The sequence below is a fragment of the Myxine glutinosa genome, chromosome 1, assembly GCF_964187855.1.
Source record: "Myxine glutinosa chromosome 1, kmMyxGlut1.1, whole genome shotgun sequence".
In the NCBI taxonomy this organism is placed as follows: Eukaryota; Metazoa; Chordata; class Myxini; order Myxiniformes; family Myxinidae; genus Myxine; species Myxine glutinosa.
Genome location: NC_136261.1, coordinates 363222294 through 363240074, shown reverse-complemented (window position 1 = coordinate 363240074; position 17781 = coordinate 363222294). Strand labels below are relative to the sequence as shown.

Here is a 17781-nt window from a genome sequence, read left to right as displayed (position 1 = left end):
TCTGAAACTCGGCACATTGTCAAGTACTCCCAATGGGGAACAAAAGCATGATAATGATGACATCATAGGTGAAGTGGTATACCAGCCAAAATGTTTTAATCGAATTCCTTATCCTAAAAATCTGAAATTGCATGCACATGATCTATGACCCATTTGTATTGAAATATTAAATTTATGACATCAGAGGTCACATGGTTTGGCAGCCATTTTAGATAGAAAAACGAACCTTCTCCGATCAACACAAAACTTCACAAACGTGATCCACTTCCCATACATATGCACAGTTATGGCATCTACCCGTTGTGGGACTATGCGGAGGCATATTGGCGACACAGTCGCATTATTCTAGTTACTTCCTGCAAGTGTGCCCCACACTTACGACATGTAACACAACACAGGTAGTAAGTGTGGGGCACACACAGTTAATTATACACCGTAGCATGGAGTTGGCCCAAGACAGAAAACCCCCCTTGGGGAAGGGGGGGGGGCAAATGAAGTCGCTACACCCTCCACCGTATGACCTTTAGTCCTGCTGTCAAGTTTGGTTGAGATTGGATAAGTAACGACCGAATGTATCATGGACAGACAGACAGACAGACACCATATTTTAGTATGATAAAATTGATTTAAAAATAGAGATCCAAAGATAAAGTTCAATTTATTGGTTCACGAGTTATCAAACAGAGTGACCACTATATTCGTCATGGGTGTGTGTCTGCGTGTCCGTCTGTCCGCAGCATAACTACCCGATGATATCATCCGATCTTGATGAAACTTGGGTGGGAGGTTGATATCATGATCTAGTTGTGTCCTGCCTAGAGTGGGCGTATTGCACCCATTGTGGGCGGAGCCACGCCCAAAAGATGTCTTTTTAGGGGGTAATCGAGTTCAAGCGACATCTTCTCCGAGGGAGTTGGTGGAATCTGACAGGGGTTTCGGTATTTGGTTCGGCCAATGTCATGTGTCTAGCCCCACGGAGCTCGATTTTTCATTTTCGCCCCAAGGTCAAGGTCACAAGGTCACGAAATTTAGAAAAGTCGATTTTTGATGGTTTTATTACATTGTTCGCTTCCTGATAGGGTGAAATGTCGTACATGATCTTATATTATCACATACATCATGAAATACAAGTTTTCCAACAAATTTCAGAATCTTTGACCTTTGAAGGTCACAAAGGTCAAATTTTCAAAGTTGTTGGAATCGAACCGAATTTTCGGTATTGTGTAGCTAATTAACCTCATAACATTGCTCATTGAGCATTGTCATTGAATACCGCTCGCTCCTGAACCATCGTCGTCTCCTGACTTGTCTATTGTAAATTTGGAAATGATCAACACTCTTTTTACACAAGATAATCGAAAAAGATGTACAAGAAGGAATATTTCTTCGCATGTTTTATAATATTTTTAATGCGGTCTTTAATACAATTAGAACTTTCAAGGAGTCCTTCAATCTTCCTTAAACTTATTTAGGCTTGAAATGAACCATAAAAGTTTATCTACATTGATATTTTTTGTTGTGACTACCTTTTCAAATAAGGAATTGTTCAACTTTTCTCGTTTTAAAGTCAGTTCTTCCAAAAGACTTACTTTGATCATAATATATCTCCTTGAAAACTCTTGATCCAATTTGTAAAGTATAACAGCACTCTGTAGAGCACATACCTCCGCGAGGTTGAACAGTTTACGTTTTGCAGCCCACTGATAGGCCGGATCTGCATACATACCTTAACCAAAATTTTATCGGCTTGTTCTTGTCACCTACCCAATTCATACAACAAATTTCGTCCACAAGGTTTTGAAAGAAAGTGCGACATGTTGTTTTCGGCCCTATATCTAAGTGGTGAAGAATCACTTAAAATGAATAAACCATTGTATCCGGATCTGGATCTTCACCAAAATCAAATCAATTTGTCCTTGTTACAAACCCAACCTGTCCAGCAAGTTTCGTCCGAATCAGTCCATAACCTTTTGAGTTATCCTGCTCACAGACAGACAGACAGACAGGGGTGAAAAGATAACATCTTCATTCCACCTTCAGTGGCGGAGGTAACAACGGACAAATAGACAAATATTGGCGCCTTATGAGCCCCATTTGCAAATCCAACATGCCATCTCCATTGACAACATTATCCACAACAACTATCGGGGACGTCTCTTCATGATGGTTGTACCTCCCCCACCCTCCCCCCCCCCCCCCCACCCAACCTAAGTCAGGGACCAAATCTTTCCCATTCTTCCGTGCTGCTTTGATTCATCAGTGATCGGTCCCGGTCAGAGAGCCGATCGATCCCCATTGATTGGCCCTTTCCCTTTTGTGTCTTCTCTTTCTTACTCTTTCTAACCCTGTCGTGACCCTGACTTTGTGAAGGCGGGGGTTCACCATCCTTGATATGGGGGATTTTGATTATGCTCTGAAGGCTCCATCCTTGATATGGGGGATCTCTGGGTCCATCGTTGATATGGGGGATCTCTGGGTCCATCGTTGATATGGGGGATCTCTGGGTCCATCGTTGATATGGGGGATCTCTGGGTCCATCCTTGATATGGCGGATCTCTGGGTCCATCCTTGATATGGGGGATCTCTGGGTCCATCCTTGATATGGGGGATCTCTGGGTCCATCGTTGATATGGGGGATCTCTGGGTCCATCCTTGATATGGGGGATCTCTGGGTCCATCCTTGATATGGGGGATCTCTGGGTCCATCCTTGATATGGGGGATCTCTGGGTCCATCCTTGATATGGGGGATCTCTGGGTCCATCCTTGATATGGGGGATCTCTGGGTCCATCGTTGATATGGGGGATCTCTGGGTCCATCGTTGATATGGGGGATCTCTGGGTCCATCGTTGATATGGGGGATCTCTGGGTCCATCCTTGATATGGGGGATCTCTGGGTCCATCCTTGATATGGGGGATCTCTGGGTCCATCCTTGATATGGGGGATCTCTGGGTCCATCCTTGATATGGGGGATCTCTGGGTCCATCCATGATATGGGGGATATCTGGGTCCATCGTTGATATGGGGGATCTCTGTGTCCATCCTTGATATGGGGGATCTCTGGGTCCATCCTTGATATAGGGGATCTCTGGGTCCATCCTTGATATGGGGGATCTCTGGGTCCATCCTTGATATGGGGGATCTCTGGGTCCATCCTTGATATGGGGGATCTCTGGGTCCATCCTCGATATGGGGGATCTCTGGGTCCATCCATGATATGGGGGATCTCTGGGTCCATCCTTGATATGGGGGATCTCTGGGTCGCTCCTGGGAGATCGATCGGCTGTCTCCGTGTCACGGGCTTGTTGGAGAGAACTGTCCAGGGCTATACAACACCAACAACAACATTATCCACATAACATTGATGTTCATTCTCCCCTCTTTCTCTTCACCCCATTAAGAGGTGAATCAATAGCACAGCATGCTGCTTGTGCAATTCCTTGAGAAAAGCAACTCCTTTGACGAAACGTCAGGCCTGTAGCTTCAATGAGAAATTTCATTTGAATGTACTTTTGCATAATTATGGACACAGCCATTGCTAATTACTTTCTGAAATTCTGCTGCTTACCTGAAATGAACACGACGTCCGTCCATGATTGAAGGCGTGGGTATGTACGTTTAACTTTCAGCTTGTGAAGAATCTCCACAAAGACTCTTGAGTGATGCTCACCTTTTCCTTCTATGACTTTCAAACATGCTCTGATTTTATCTGCATTGGATTCTTTGCTTGTGATCCGGTCCAAATCTTCCCTGTCCAATATATCTCTCCGTCGTGCTTCGTCAAATGCCTTTTCAGGACCGTGCAGTAAAGCATCAATAATGTTTGGTCCGTTTCGTGACAGAATAGTCACAAAACCATTTTCTTCCTTACTTGACATGTTTGGAAGGAAACTTGATGGAGAATATCTGCTCTAAAACCTAAAAAAAAGAAGAGATTTTAAACAAATATCCTTTTGCAATAGAGTAACATGTATTATGTAACAAGAAATAATCATATTGAGTAACAAGAAAACATCTATTATGTCAACATACAAAAATTAAGCAAAATGGTTTTGTTTAGGGTTCTCATGTTGTATCATTTTCATCAAAACCAAACAACTTGTTTGTTGTACACCGCTCCTTTCCTATTCCATCTCCAGGCGCTGCATGACGTCATCGCCGGGCACCGAAGGGGGCCCGGCGATGACGCGCGCTGAAAGGGAGTACTCAGTTTTCACTCCGGTTGTTTGTTTGCCCATCATCATCTGTGATTGCCATGACACAACGACAAAAGTGCAAAGAATGTGAACCATCACATCCACCACTGAATTGCCCAGCATACAATGACTATTGTATAAGTATTGTGGTGAACTCGGCTACTGTACCCATTGTTGTGCAGGCGCACATGGATATCAAAAAGACAAAGTCTGACACACTAATGAGTTTACTGGCTGAACATCTATCGGGACATTGAGAAAGTCGTCAGAACGTGTAATGCATGTCGGAAGAACTGATCTGAAGAAAGGTGCAAGACGAGGATAGCTCACGAGATATGAGCGGCACCACCGATGATATGTGAGCTGCATGGTCACTGCTCAGCCCTACCTCATAGTGACAGACCATGACACCAAGTACACATTCGTGAAGCGAATGGAATACACGACCAGCAGTGCAGTGGCTAAGGTCACCTCTGAGTGTTTCAGTATGTTCAGTCCACCTCTTTCTTTTTTTCTTCTTCTTTTTTTTTGTATACTGAATCGAGGCTCGTGAAAGAGCTAACATTTATTTCACAAACAAATCAACCAGACAAACAAAATATACAAAAAGAGGGAGCGGAAGACAAGATGGGGAGAGAAGGGGAAGCACACAACCACAACATTTGAGAGCAGGGAGAAGTGTGGGAGGGAGAGGGCTTGGGGGGAGGATGCGTGGGAAGGGGGGGGGGGGGGAGGGAGAGGTATAAAACACAAGGGGACCGAAATTAGCGGGGGTAGAAAAGATCAAGGTTTTGGATGGGGGAGGATAAGAGATGGTGGTGAACAGCTGTTTTAAAGACCTGGAGGGTGGAGTGGGATTGAAGAGAGTGAGGGAGTTTGTTCTAGAGGCGGGAGAAAAGAGGAATGAAGGAGTGAAGGTGAGCAGAAAGTCTTGATTTTGGCAGTTTAACTATAAGAGGGTTGCAGGCAGATCTTGTGCGACCTGTAGGAATATTTGCGGGACAGAGCCCAGAGAGAGCTGGGGGGGGGGCAAGGCCAGAGATGAGTCGGTAGAAGACGGAAAGACCACCAACCTGCCTGCGGTGAGTGAGTGAAAGGCCCTTCGAGTTAGCTTCATCGCGGGAGATTCCAATGATTCTGAACGCTTTGGTTTCAACAGCGTGAAGACGAGCTAGGTGTGAGGCAGGAGCACCGGCCCAGAGGGGAGAGCAGTATTCCATAGAGCTGCGGATGAAAGCCTTGTATGTGGTGAGGAGCTCAGGTGTGCCAAGGAAGGACTTCGCACGACGGAGGATGCCCAGTCGGCGACTGGCTTCTGGAGATCACGTCGGGTAATAGACCCCGGTGTGTGGTTAAGCCGCACCATGATATGTGTACCAAGTGGAACGTAAAACAGACGACAACATCGCAGGGATATCCACACAGTAACGGTTTGATCGAAAGACAAGTTCAGACAGAGAAGAACATGATCAAAAGGTGTATTAAACCACGGAAATGACGTGGATATTGTGCTGCAGCACCTGAGGTGCACAGACTGTGCTCATGTTGCGATGTCGAAGGCATCTAGAGCACGCTCGGAAGTGACGGTACTTCCCCCAAGCTCAGTGGCTGTGTTTGTCTCATCGAACAGTCCTGTGATGTGTCTCGTGTGTGTGTGTGTGTGTGTGTGTGTGTGTGTGTGTGTGTGTGTGTGTGTGTGTGTGTGTGTGTGTGTGTGTGTGTGTGCGGCAGCTCCACGACGAGCCTTAGATCCTGTAAAAACAACAAAACTTTTTTGAGGAAATGTTAATATAAAATAATTGATATTCGTACTTCCATTTTTCATATTCGCACTCGCTCAAATTACAAAGTTCCACACTGGCAACTATGTACAACTATATACAAAAGATAAAGAGCACGTATGTGGATACGAAGCAAGTCCTTCCTGTCCACTTACTGCCAAGATTTCAATGTTGCAGGCTTCAGTCACAGACGATGTGGTCCTCATCGAGCCCAGGCCTTAAATAAAATAAACTGCATAAAGAGAAATAAAAGAGAGAGATTGTAAATGTGAGGAGTGAAAATGGGTAAGAAAAGTGTATGATGAAAAGTGTATGATGAAAAGTGTATGATGAAAAGTGTATGATGAAAAGTGTATGATGAAAAGTGTATGATGAAAAGTGTATGATGAAAAGTGTATGATGAAAAGTGTATGATGAAAAGAGTATGATGAAAAGTGTATGATGAAAAGTGTATAATGAAAAGAGTATGATGAAAAGTGTGTAATGAAAAGAGTATGATGAAAAGTGTGTAATGAAAAGAGTATGATGAAAAGTGTGTAATGAAAAGAGTATGATGAAAAGTGTATAATGAAAAGAGTATGATGAAAAGTGTATAATGAAAAGTGTATGATGAAAAGTGTATAATGAAAAGAGTATGATGAAAAGTGTGTAATGTAAAGTGTATGATGAAAAGTGTATGATGAAAAGTGTATAATGAAAAGAGTATGATGAAAAGTGTATAATGAAAAGTGTATGATGAAAAGTGTATAATGAAAAGAGTATGATGAAAAGTGTATAATGAAAAGTGTATGATGAAAAGTGTATAATGAAAAGAGTATGATGAAAAGTGTGTAATGTAAAGTGTATGATGAAAAGTGTATAATGAAAAGAGTATGATGAAAAGTGTATAATGAAAAGTGTATGATGAAAAGTGTATAATGAAAAGAGTATGATGAAAAGTGTGTAATGAAAAGTGTATGATGAAAAGTGTATAATGAAAAGAGTATGATGAAAAGTGTGTAATGAAAAGTGTATGATGAAAAGTGTATGATGAAAAGTGTATAATGAAAAGAGTATGATGAAAAGTGTGTAATGAAAAGAGTATGATGAAAAGTGTATGATGAAAAGAGTATGATGAAAAGTGTGTAATGAAAAGAGTATGATGAAAAGTGTATAATGAAAAGAGTATGATGAAAAGTGTGTAATGAAAAGAGTATGATGAAAAGTGTGTAATGAAAAGAGTATGATGAAAAGTGTATGATGAAAAGTGTGTAATGAAAAGAGTATGATGAAAAGTGTATGATGAAAAGTGTATAATGAAAAGTGTATGATGAAAAGTGTGTGATGAAAAGTGTATGATGAAAAGTGTATGATGAAAAGTGTGATGTAAAGTTTATGATGAAAAGTTTATGATGAAAAGTATATGATGAAAAGTGTATAATGAAAAGTGTATGATGAAAAGTGTATAATGAAAAGAGTATGATGAAAAGTGTATAATGAAAAGAGTATGATGAAAAGTGTGTAATGTAAAGTGTATGATGAAAAGTGTATAATGAAAAGAGTATGATGAAAAGTGTATAATGAAAAGTGTATGATGAAAAGTGTATAATGAAAAGAGTATGATGAAAAGTGTGTAATGAAAAGTGTATGATGAAAAGTGTATAATGAAAAGAGTATGATGAAAAGTGTGTAATGAAAAGTGTATGATGAAAAGTGTATGATGAAAAGTGTATAATGAAAAGAGTATGATGAAAAGTGTGTAATGAAAAGAGTATGATGAAAAGTGTATGATGAAAAGAGTATGATGAAAAGTGTGTAATGAAAAGAGTATGATGAAAAGTGTATAATGAAAAGAGTATGATGAAAAGTGTGTAATGAAAAGAGTATGATGAAAAGTGTGTAATGAAAAGAGTATGATGAAAAGTGTATGATGAAAAGTGTGTAATGAAAAGAGTATGATGAAAAGTGTATGATGAAAAGTGTATAATGAAAAGTGTATGATGAAAAGTGTGTGATGAAAAGTGTATGATGAAAAGTGTATGATGAAAAGTGTGATGTAAAGTTTATGATGAAAAGTTTATGATGAAAAGTATATGATGAAAAGTGTATGATGAAAAGTGTATAATGAAAAGTTTATGATGAAAAGTGTATGAAGAAAAGTGTATGATGAAAAGTGTTCGATGAAAAGTGTACGATGAAAAGTGTACGATGAAAAGTGTGTGATCAAAAGTTTATGATGAAAAGTTTATGATGAAAAGTGTATGATGAAAAGTGTATGATGAAAAGTGTATGATGAAAACTTTATGATGAAAAGTGTATGATGAAAAGTTTATGATCTAAAGTGTACGATGAAAAGTGTATGATGAAAAGTGTGTGATCAAAAGTGTATGATGAAAAGTTTATGATGAAAAGTTTATGATGAAAAGTGCATGATGAAAAGTGTGCGATGAAAAGTGTACGATGAAAAGTGGACGATGACAAGTGTACGACGAAAAGTGTGTGATAAAAAGTGTATGATGAAAAGTGTATGATGAAAAGTGTATGATGAAAAGTGTACGATGAAAAGTGTACGATGAAAAGTGTACGATGAAAAGTCTGTGATGAAAAGTGTATGATGAAAAGTGTATGATGAAAAGTGTACGATGAAAAGTGTATGATGAAAAGTGTATGATGAAAAGTGTATGATGAAAAGTGCATGATGAAAAGTGTACGATGAAAAGTGTACGATGAAAAGTGTATGATGAAAAGTGTACGATGAAAAGTCTGTGATGAAAAGTGGATGATGAAAAGTGTATGATGAAAAGTGTATGATGAAAACTTTATGATGAAAAGTGTATGATGAAAAGTTTATGATCTAAAGTGTACGATGAAAAGTGTATGATGAAAAGTGTGTGATCAAAAGTGTATGATGAAAAGTGTACGATGAAAAGTGTATGATGAAAAGTGCATGATGAAAAGTGTACAATGAAAAGTGTATGATGAAAAGTGTATGACGAAAAGTGTATGACAAAAAGTGTATGATGAAAAGTGTATGATGAAACGTGTCCGATGAAAAGTGCACGATGAAAAGTGTACGATGAAAAGTGTATGATGAAAAGTGTACGATGAAAAGTGTACGATGAAAAGTGTATGATGAAAAGTGTGTGATGAAAGGTGTATGACGAAAAGTGTATGATGAAATGTGCACGATGAAAAGTGTACGATGAAAAGTGTACGATGAAAAGTGTATGATGAACAGTGTGTTATGAAAAGTGTATGATGAAAAGTGTATGATGAAAAGTGTATGATGAAAAGTGTATGATGAAAAATGTGTGATGAAAAGTGTATGATGAAAAGTGTATGAAGAAAAGTGTATGATGAAAAGTGTATGATGAAAAGTGTATGATGAAAAGTGAATGATGTAAAGTGTATGATTAAAAGTGTATTATGAAAAGTGTATGATGAAAAGTGTACGATGAAAAGTGTACGATGAAAAGTGTATGATGAAAAGTGTATGATGAAAAGTTTTGATGAAAAGTGTATGATGAAAATTCTATGAAGAAAAGTGCATGATGAAAAGTGTATGATGAAAAGTGTATGATGAAAAGTGTACGATGAAAAGTGTATGATGAAAAGTGAATGATGAAAAGTGTATGACGAAAAGTGTATGACAAAAAATGAATGATGAAAAGTGTATGATGAAAATTGTGTGATGAAAAGTGTATGATGAAAAGTGTATGATGAAAAGTGTATGATGAAAAGTGTACGATGAAAAGTGTACAATGAAAAGTGTACGATGAAAAGTGTATGATGAAAATTGTATGATGAAAAGTGTATGATGAAAAGTGTATGATTAAAAGTGTATGATGAAAAGTGCACGATGAAAAGTGTACGATGAAAAGTGTACGATGAAAAGTGTATGATGAAAAGTGTATTATGAAAAGTGTATGATGAAAAGTGTATGATGAAAAGTGAACGATGAAAAGTGTATGATGAAAAGTGTACGATGAAAAGTGTACGATGAAAAGTGTATGATGAAAAGTTTTTGATGAAAAGTGTATTATGAAAAGTGTATGATGAAAATTCTATGAAGAAAAGTGCATGATGAAAAGTGTATGATGAAACGTGTATGATGAAAAGTGTGTGCAGAAAAGTGTATGATGAAAAGTGGATGATGAAAAGTGTATGATGAAAAGTGTATGATGAAAACTGTACGATGAAAAGTGTACGATTAAAAGTGTACGATGAAAAGTGTACGATGAAAAGTGTGTGATCAAAAGTGTACGATGAAAAGTGTACGATGAAAAGTGTGTGATCAAAAGTGTATGATGAAAAGTGTATGATGAAAAGTGTACGATGAAAAGTGTACGATGAAAAGTGTACGATGAAAAGTGTATGATGAAAAGTCTGAAAAGTGTATGATGAGAAGTGTATGATGAAAAGTGTGTGATGAAAAGTGTATGATGAAAAGTGTATGATGAAAAGTGTGATGTAAAGTTTATGATGAAAAGTTTATGATGAAAAGTATATGATGAAAAGTGTATGATGAAAAGTGTATAATGAAAAGTTTATGATGAAAAGTGTATGAAGAAAAGTGTATGATGAAAAGTGTTCGATGAAAAGTGTATGATGAAAAGTGTATGATGAAAAGTGTGTGACCAAAAGTTTGATGAAAAGTTTATGATGAAAAGTGTATGATGAAAAGTGTATGATGAAAAGTGTATGATGAAAAGTGTATGATGAAGAGTGTAAGATGAAAAGTGTATGATGAAAAGTGTATGAAGAAAAGTGTATGATGAAAAGTGTATGATGAAAAGTGTATGATGAAAAGTGTATGATGAAAAGTGTATGATGAAAAGTGTATGATGAAAAGTGTATGATGAAAAGTGTATGATGAAAAGTGTATGATGAAAAGTGTATGATGAAAACTTTATGATGAAAAGTGTATGATGAAAAGTTTATGATCTAAAGTGTACGATGAAAAGTGTACGATGAAAAGTGTATGATGAAAAGTGTGTGATCAAAAGTGTATGATGAAAAGTTTATGATGAAAAGTTTATGATGAAAAGTGCATGATGAAAAGTGTACGATGAAAAGTGTACGATGAAAAGTGTACGACGAAAAGTGTGTGATAAAAAGTGTATGATGAAAAGTGTATGATGAAAAGTGTATGATGAAAAGTGTACGATGAAAAGTGTACGATGAAAAGTGTACGATGAAAAGTCTGTGATGAAAAGTGTATGATGAAAAGTGTATGATGAAAAGTGTACGATGAAAAGTGTATGATGAAAAGTGTATGATGAAAAGTGTATGATGAAAAGTGTATGATGAAAAGTGTACGATGAAAAGTGTACGATGAAAAGTGTATGATGAAAAGTGTACGATGAAAAGTCTGTGATGAAAAGTGGATGATGAAAAGTGTACGATGAAAAGTGTATGGTGAAAAGTGCATGATGAAAAGTGTACGATGAAAAGTGTATGATGAAAAGTGTATGACGAAAAGTGTATGACAAAAAGTGTATGATGAAAAGTGTATGATGAAAAGTGTATGATGAAAATTGTGTGATGAAAAGTGTATGATGAAAAGTGTATGATGAAAAGTGCATGATGAAAAGTGTCCGATGAAAAGTGTACGATGAAAAGTGTACGATGAAAAGTGTACGATGAAAAGTGTACGATGAAAAGTGTACGATGAAAAGTGTATGATGAAAAGTGTGTGATGAAAGGTGTATGACGAAAAGTGTATGACGAAATGTGCACGATGAAAAGTGTACGATGAAAAGTGTACGATGAAAAGTGTATGATGAACAGTGTGTTATGAAAAGTGTATGATGAAAAGTGTATGATGAAAGGTGTATGATGAAAAGTGTATGATGAAAAGTGTGTGATGAAAAATGTGTGATGAAAAGTGTATGATGAAAAGTGTACGATGAAAAGTGTATGATGAAAAGTGCATGATGAAAAGTGTACGATGAAAAGTGTACGATGAAAAGTGTATGATGAAAAGTGTACGATGAAAAGTCTGTGATGAAAAGTGGATGATGAAAAGTGTATGATGAAAAGTGGATGATGAAAAGTGTATGATGAAAAGTGTATGATGAAAACTTTATGATGAAAAGTGTATGATGAAAAGTTTATGATCTAAAGTGTACGATGAAAAGTGGATGATGAAAAGTGTGTGATCAAAAGTGTATGATGAAAAGTGTACGATGAAAAGTGTATGATGAAAAGTGCATGATGAAAAGTGTACAATGAAAAGTGTATGATGAAAAGTGTATGACGAAAAGTGTATGACAAAAAGTGTATGATGAAAAGTGTATGATGAAAAGTGTCCGATGAAAAGTGTACGATGAAAAGTGTACGATGAAAAGTGTACGATGAAAAGTGTACGATGAAAAGTGTATGATGAACAGTGTGTTATGAAAAGTGTATGATGAAAAGTGTATGATGAAAAGTGTATGATGAAAAGTGTATGATGAAAAATGTGTGATGAAAAGTGTATCATGAAAAGTGTATGAAGAAAAGTGAATGATGTAAAGTGTATGATTAAAAGTGTATTATGAAAAGTGTATGATGAAAAGTGTACGATGAAAAGTGTACGATGAAAAGTGTATGATGAAAAGTGTATGATGAAAAGTTTTGATGAAAAGTGTATGATGAAAATTCTATGAAGAAAAGTGCATGATGAAAAGTGTATGATGAAAAGTGAATGATGAAAAGTGTACGATGAAAAGTGTATGATGAAAAGTGTATGATGAAAAGTGTATGACGAAAAGTGTATGACAAAAAATGAATGATGAAAAGTGTATGATGAAAATTGTGTGATGAAAAGTGTATGATGAAAAGTGTATGATGAAAAGTGTATGATGAAAAGTGTACGATGAAAAGTGTACAATGAAAAGTGTACGATGAAAAGTGTATGATGAAAATTGTATGATGAAAATTGTATGATGAAAAGTGTATGATGAAAAGTGTATGATGAAAAGTGCACGATGAAAAGTGTACGATGAAAAGTGTACGATGAAAAGTGTATGATGAAAAGTGTATTATGAAAAGTGTATGATGAAAAGTGTATGATGAAAAGTGTACGATGAAAAGTGTATGATGAAAAGTGTACGATGAAAAGTGTACGATGAAAAGTGTATGATGAAAAGTTTTTGATGAAAAGTGTATTATGAAAAGTGTATGATGAAAATTCTATGAAGAAAAGTGCATGATGAAAAGTGTATGATGAAACGTGTATGATGAAAAGTGTGTGCAGAAAAGTGTATGATGAAAAGTGGATGATGAAAAGTGTATGATGAAAAGTGTATGATGAAAACTGTACGATGAAAAGTGTACGATTAAAAGTGAACGATGAAAAGTGTACGATGAAAAGTGTGTGATCAAAAGTGTACGATGAAAAGTGTACGATGAAAAGTGTGTGATCAAAAGTGTATGATGAAAAGTGTATGATGAAAAGTGTACGATGAAAAGTGTACGATGAAAAGTGTACGATGAAAAGTGTATGATGAAAAGTCTGAAAAGTGTATGATGAGAAGTGTATGATGAAAAGTGTGTGATGAAAAGTGTATGATGAAAAGTGTATGATGAAAAGTGTGATGTAAAGTTTATGATGAAAAGTTTATGATGAAAAGTATATGATGAAAAGTGTATAATGAAAAGTTTATGATGAAAAGTGTATGAAGAATAGTGTATGATGAAAAGTGTTCGATGAAAAGTGTATGATGAAAAGTGTACGATGAAAAGTGTGTGACCAAAAGTTTGATGAAAAGTTTATGATGAAAAGTGAATGATGAAAAGTGTATGATGAAAAGTGTATGATGAAAAGTGTATGATGAAGAGTGTATGATGAAAAGTGTATGATGAAAAGTGTATGAAGAAAAGTGTATGATGAAAAGTGTATGATGAAAAGTGTATGATGAAAAGTGTATGATGAAAAGTGTATGATGAAAAGTGTATGATGAAAAGTGTATGATGAAAAGTGTATGATGAAAACTTTATGATGAAAAGTGTATGATGAAAAGTTTATGATCTAAAGTGTACGATGAAAAGTGTACGATGAAAAGTGTATGATGAAAAGTGTGTGATCAAAAGTGTATGATGAAAAGTTGATGATGAAAAGTTTATGATGAAAAGTGCATGATGAAAAGTGTACGATGAAAAGTGTACGATGAAAAGTGTACGACGAAAAGTGTGTGATAAAAAGTGTATGATGAAAAGTGTATGATGAAAAGTGTATGATGAAAAGTGTACGATGAAAAGTGTACGATGAAAAGTCTGTGATGAAAAGTGTATGATGAAAAGTGTATGATGAAAAGTGTACGATGAAAAGTGTATGATGAAAAGTGTATGATGAAAAGTGTATGATGAAAAGTGTATGATGAAAAGTGTACGATGAAAAGTGTACGATGAAAAGTGTATGATGAAAAGTGTACGATGAAAAGTCTGTGATGAAAAGTGGATGATGAAAAGTGTACGATGAAAAGTGTATGGTGAAAAGTGTATGATGAAAAGCGTATGATGAAAAGTGTATGATGAAAAGTGTACGATGAAAAGTGTACGATGAAAAGTGTATGATGAAAAGTGTACGATGAAAAGTCTGTGATGAAAAGTGTATGATGAAAAGTGTATGACGAAAAGTGTATGACAAAAAGTGTATGATGAAAAGCGTATGATGAAAAGTGTATGATGAAAATTGTGTGATGAAAAGTGTATGATGAAAAGTGTATGATGAAAAGTGTATGATGAAAAGTGTCCGATGAAAAGTGTACGATGAAAAGTGTACGATGAAAAGTGTACGATGAAAAGTGTACGATGAAAAGTGTACGATGAAAAGTGTATGATGAAAAGTGTGTGATGAAAGGTGTATGACGAAAAGTGTATGATGAAATGTGCACGATGAAAAGTGTACGATGAAAAGTGTACGATGAAAAGTGTATGATGAACAGTGTGTTATGAAAAGTGTATGATGAAAAGTGTATGATGAAAAGTGTATGATGAAAAGTGTATGATGAAAAGTGTGTGATGAAAAATGTGTGATGAAAAGTGTATGATGAAAAGTGTATGAAGAAAAGTGTATGATGAAAAGTGTATGATGAAAAGTGTATGATGAAAAGTGAATGATGAAAAGTGTATGATTAAAAGTGTATTATGAAAAGTGTATGATGAAAAGTGTATGATGAAAAGTGTACGATGAAAAGACTGTGATGAAAAGTGTATGATGAAAATTGTGTGATGAAAAGTGTATGATGAAAAGTGTATGATGAAAAGTGTATGATGAAAAGTGTACGATGAAAAGTGTACAATGAAAAGTGTACGATGAGAAGTGTATGATGAAAAGTATACGATGAAATGTCTGTGATGAAAAGTGTTTGATGAAAAGTGTATGATGAAAAGTGTGTGATGAAAAGTGTATGATGAAAATTGTATGATGAAAAGTGTATGATGAAAAGTGTATGATGAAAAGTGTATGATGAAAAATTCACGATGAAAAGTGTGCGATGAAAAGTGTACGATGAAAAGTTTATGATGAAAAGTGTGTTATGAAAAGTGTATGATGAAAAGTGTATGATGAAAAGTGTATGATGAAAAGTGTATGAAGAAAAGTGTATGATGAAATGTGTATGATGAAAAGTGTATGATGAAAAGTGAATGATGAAAAGTGTATGATGAAAAGTGTACGATGAAAAGTGTATGATGAAAATTGTACGATGAAAAGTTTATGATGAAAAGTGTACGATGAAAAGTGTACGATGAAAAGTTTATGATGAAAAGTGTGTGATGAAAAGTGTCTGATGAAAAGTGTGTGATGAAAAGTTTATGATGAAAAGTGTATGATGAAAAGTGTATGATGAAAAGTGTATGATGAAAAGTGTATGATGAAAAGTGTATGATGAAAAGTGTGTGATGAAAAGTTTATGATGAAAAGTGTACGATGAAAAGTTTATGATGAAAAGTATATAATGAAAAGTGTATGATGAAAAGTGTATGATGAAAAGTGCATGATGAAAAGTGTATGATGAAAAGTTTATGATGAAAAGTGTATGATGAAAAGTTTATGATGAAAAGTGTATGATGAAAAGTTTATGATGAAAAGTTTATGATGAAAAGTGTATGATGAAAAGTGTCTGATGAAAAGTGTATGATGAAAAGTGTGTGATGAAAAGTGTATGATGAAAAGTGTATGATAAAAAGTGTATGATGAAAAGTGTGTGATGAAAAGTTTATGATGAAAAGTGTATCATGAAAAGTGTATGATGGAAAGTGTATGATGAAAAGTGCATGATGAAAAAGTGTTTAATGAAAAGTGTGTGATGAAATGTTTATGCTGTTTGTTTGCAAGAAAGAGATTAAAGCTGGTCCGGTAGCTATAGTTTGAGTGAGACAGAAAGTAAGTCCAGCAATGCTGACACGGAGAGTGTAAGATGGTTCCGGGTACCACTTTAACACTCGTAAGTCTGAACGATAGTACTACCATGAGCGGTTGCTGTCTAAAACCTACTACCTAAAAACTGGTGAAACCGGATGGAAGACTGATGCTATTGCTTGTAGTGGTGAATATGGTTATATACAACTTATATAAAGATTCAAGAAGTTAAAACATTTCTTGGGTAATAAATTGTGTGACTTAATATTCCGACGTAACGCTACTTGTTCTTCTTTTCCTCCCCATGACCTCATAAACCACATACCTCCTAGTTATCCTGCCGGTCCATCCAGTGCCAGATTAAGCCTTGCCATAATTGGGTCGATCCTTCATAATAGCTACATAAAATACAGAACAAAACATCACCAATGTGGGCTGGATCAAAACATGCAGCCCACATGCAGGAGGTTCTCCATGCTTACTGTACACCTTCAAGCCTACTGTGTGAATAGTTTTTCCAATTTTGACCTCTGAGTTTTTAACCCCCTTTCGGCTGCAACTCCTCCTCTTGCCCTCGACTTGATGCATCCATCGTTTCTTATTAAGATCAGTAATCGTGGTTAGACCCCGAAGAACCAAAAGACCCAAAAGACCCAATAGACCCTTAAATACCCAGAATACCAAAAAGACCCAAAAGACCCTGACCACCCAAAAGACCTCAAAGACCCGAAACACCCAAAAGACCCTGAATGCCCAAAAGACCCCGAAAACCCAATAGATCCATAAATACCCAGAATACCAAAAAGACCTAAAAGACCTTAAAGACCCAAAACACCCAAAATACCCCAAAGACCCAAAAGACCTGGAGGACCCAAGAGATCTTTAAAGACCCAAAAGACTCTGAAGAAACGAAACACCCTGAACACCCAAAAGACCCCAAATAACCTTTAGATCATGAAGATCTTTGAGATCCATAAGACCATGAGCAACTTCTACGAGCTCCGGCCCTTATGATGTCAAAGGAAATTCCTGTCAAAAACCCAAAACATTTCACACTCTATTGCAAACGAATCCCCTTGCAACAGCCCGGTGGAACCGGCTTATCTGCTCGTGTATATGTACAGTGCATTCAGAAAGTATTCAGACCCCTTCACTTTTTTCACATTTTGTTATGTTGCAGCCTTATGCTGAAATCGTTTAAATTCATTTTTCCCCTCATCAATCTACACTCAATACCCCATAATGACAAAGAGAAAACAGGATTTTAGAAAGTTTTGCAAATTTATTAAAAAGAAAAAACTGAAATATCACATTGACATAAGTATTCAGACCCTTTGATATGACACTTGAAATTTAGCTCAGGTGCCTCCTATTTTTGTTGATCATCTTTGAGATGTTTCTACACCTTGATTGGAGTCCACCTGTGGTAAATTCAATTGAATGGACATGATTTGGAAAGGCACACACCTGTCTATAT

At 36.2% G+C, this 17781-nt stretch overlaps 1 protein-coding gene across 2 annotated transcripts in view; it reads right to left on the bottom strand.

Annotated features, from left to right (window-relative positions):
- Positions 1 to 17781, bottom strand: part of LOC137414232 (tripartite motif-containing protein 14-like) — a 48495-nt gene that overhangs the window by 23701 nt on the left and 7013 nt on the right. For both annotated transcript variants that reach the window (XM_078769985.1, XM_068099716.2), the window contains exon 2: positions 3569 to 3918. In XM_078769985.1, coding sequence (XP_078626111.1) covers positions 3569 to 3878 — 310 coding nt within the window. In that variant the 5' untranslated portion in view covers positions 3879 to 3918. The remainder of the gene's footprint in view (positions 1 to 3568; positions 3919 to 17781) is intronic.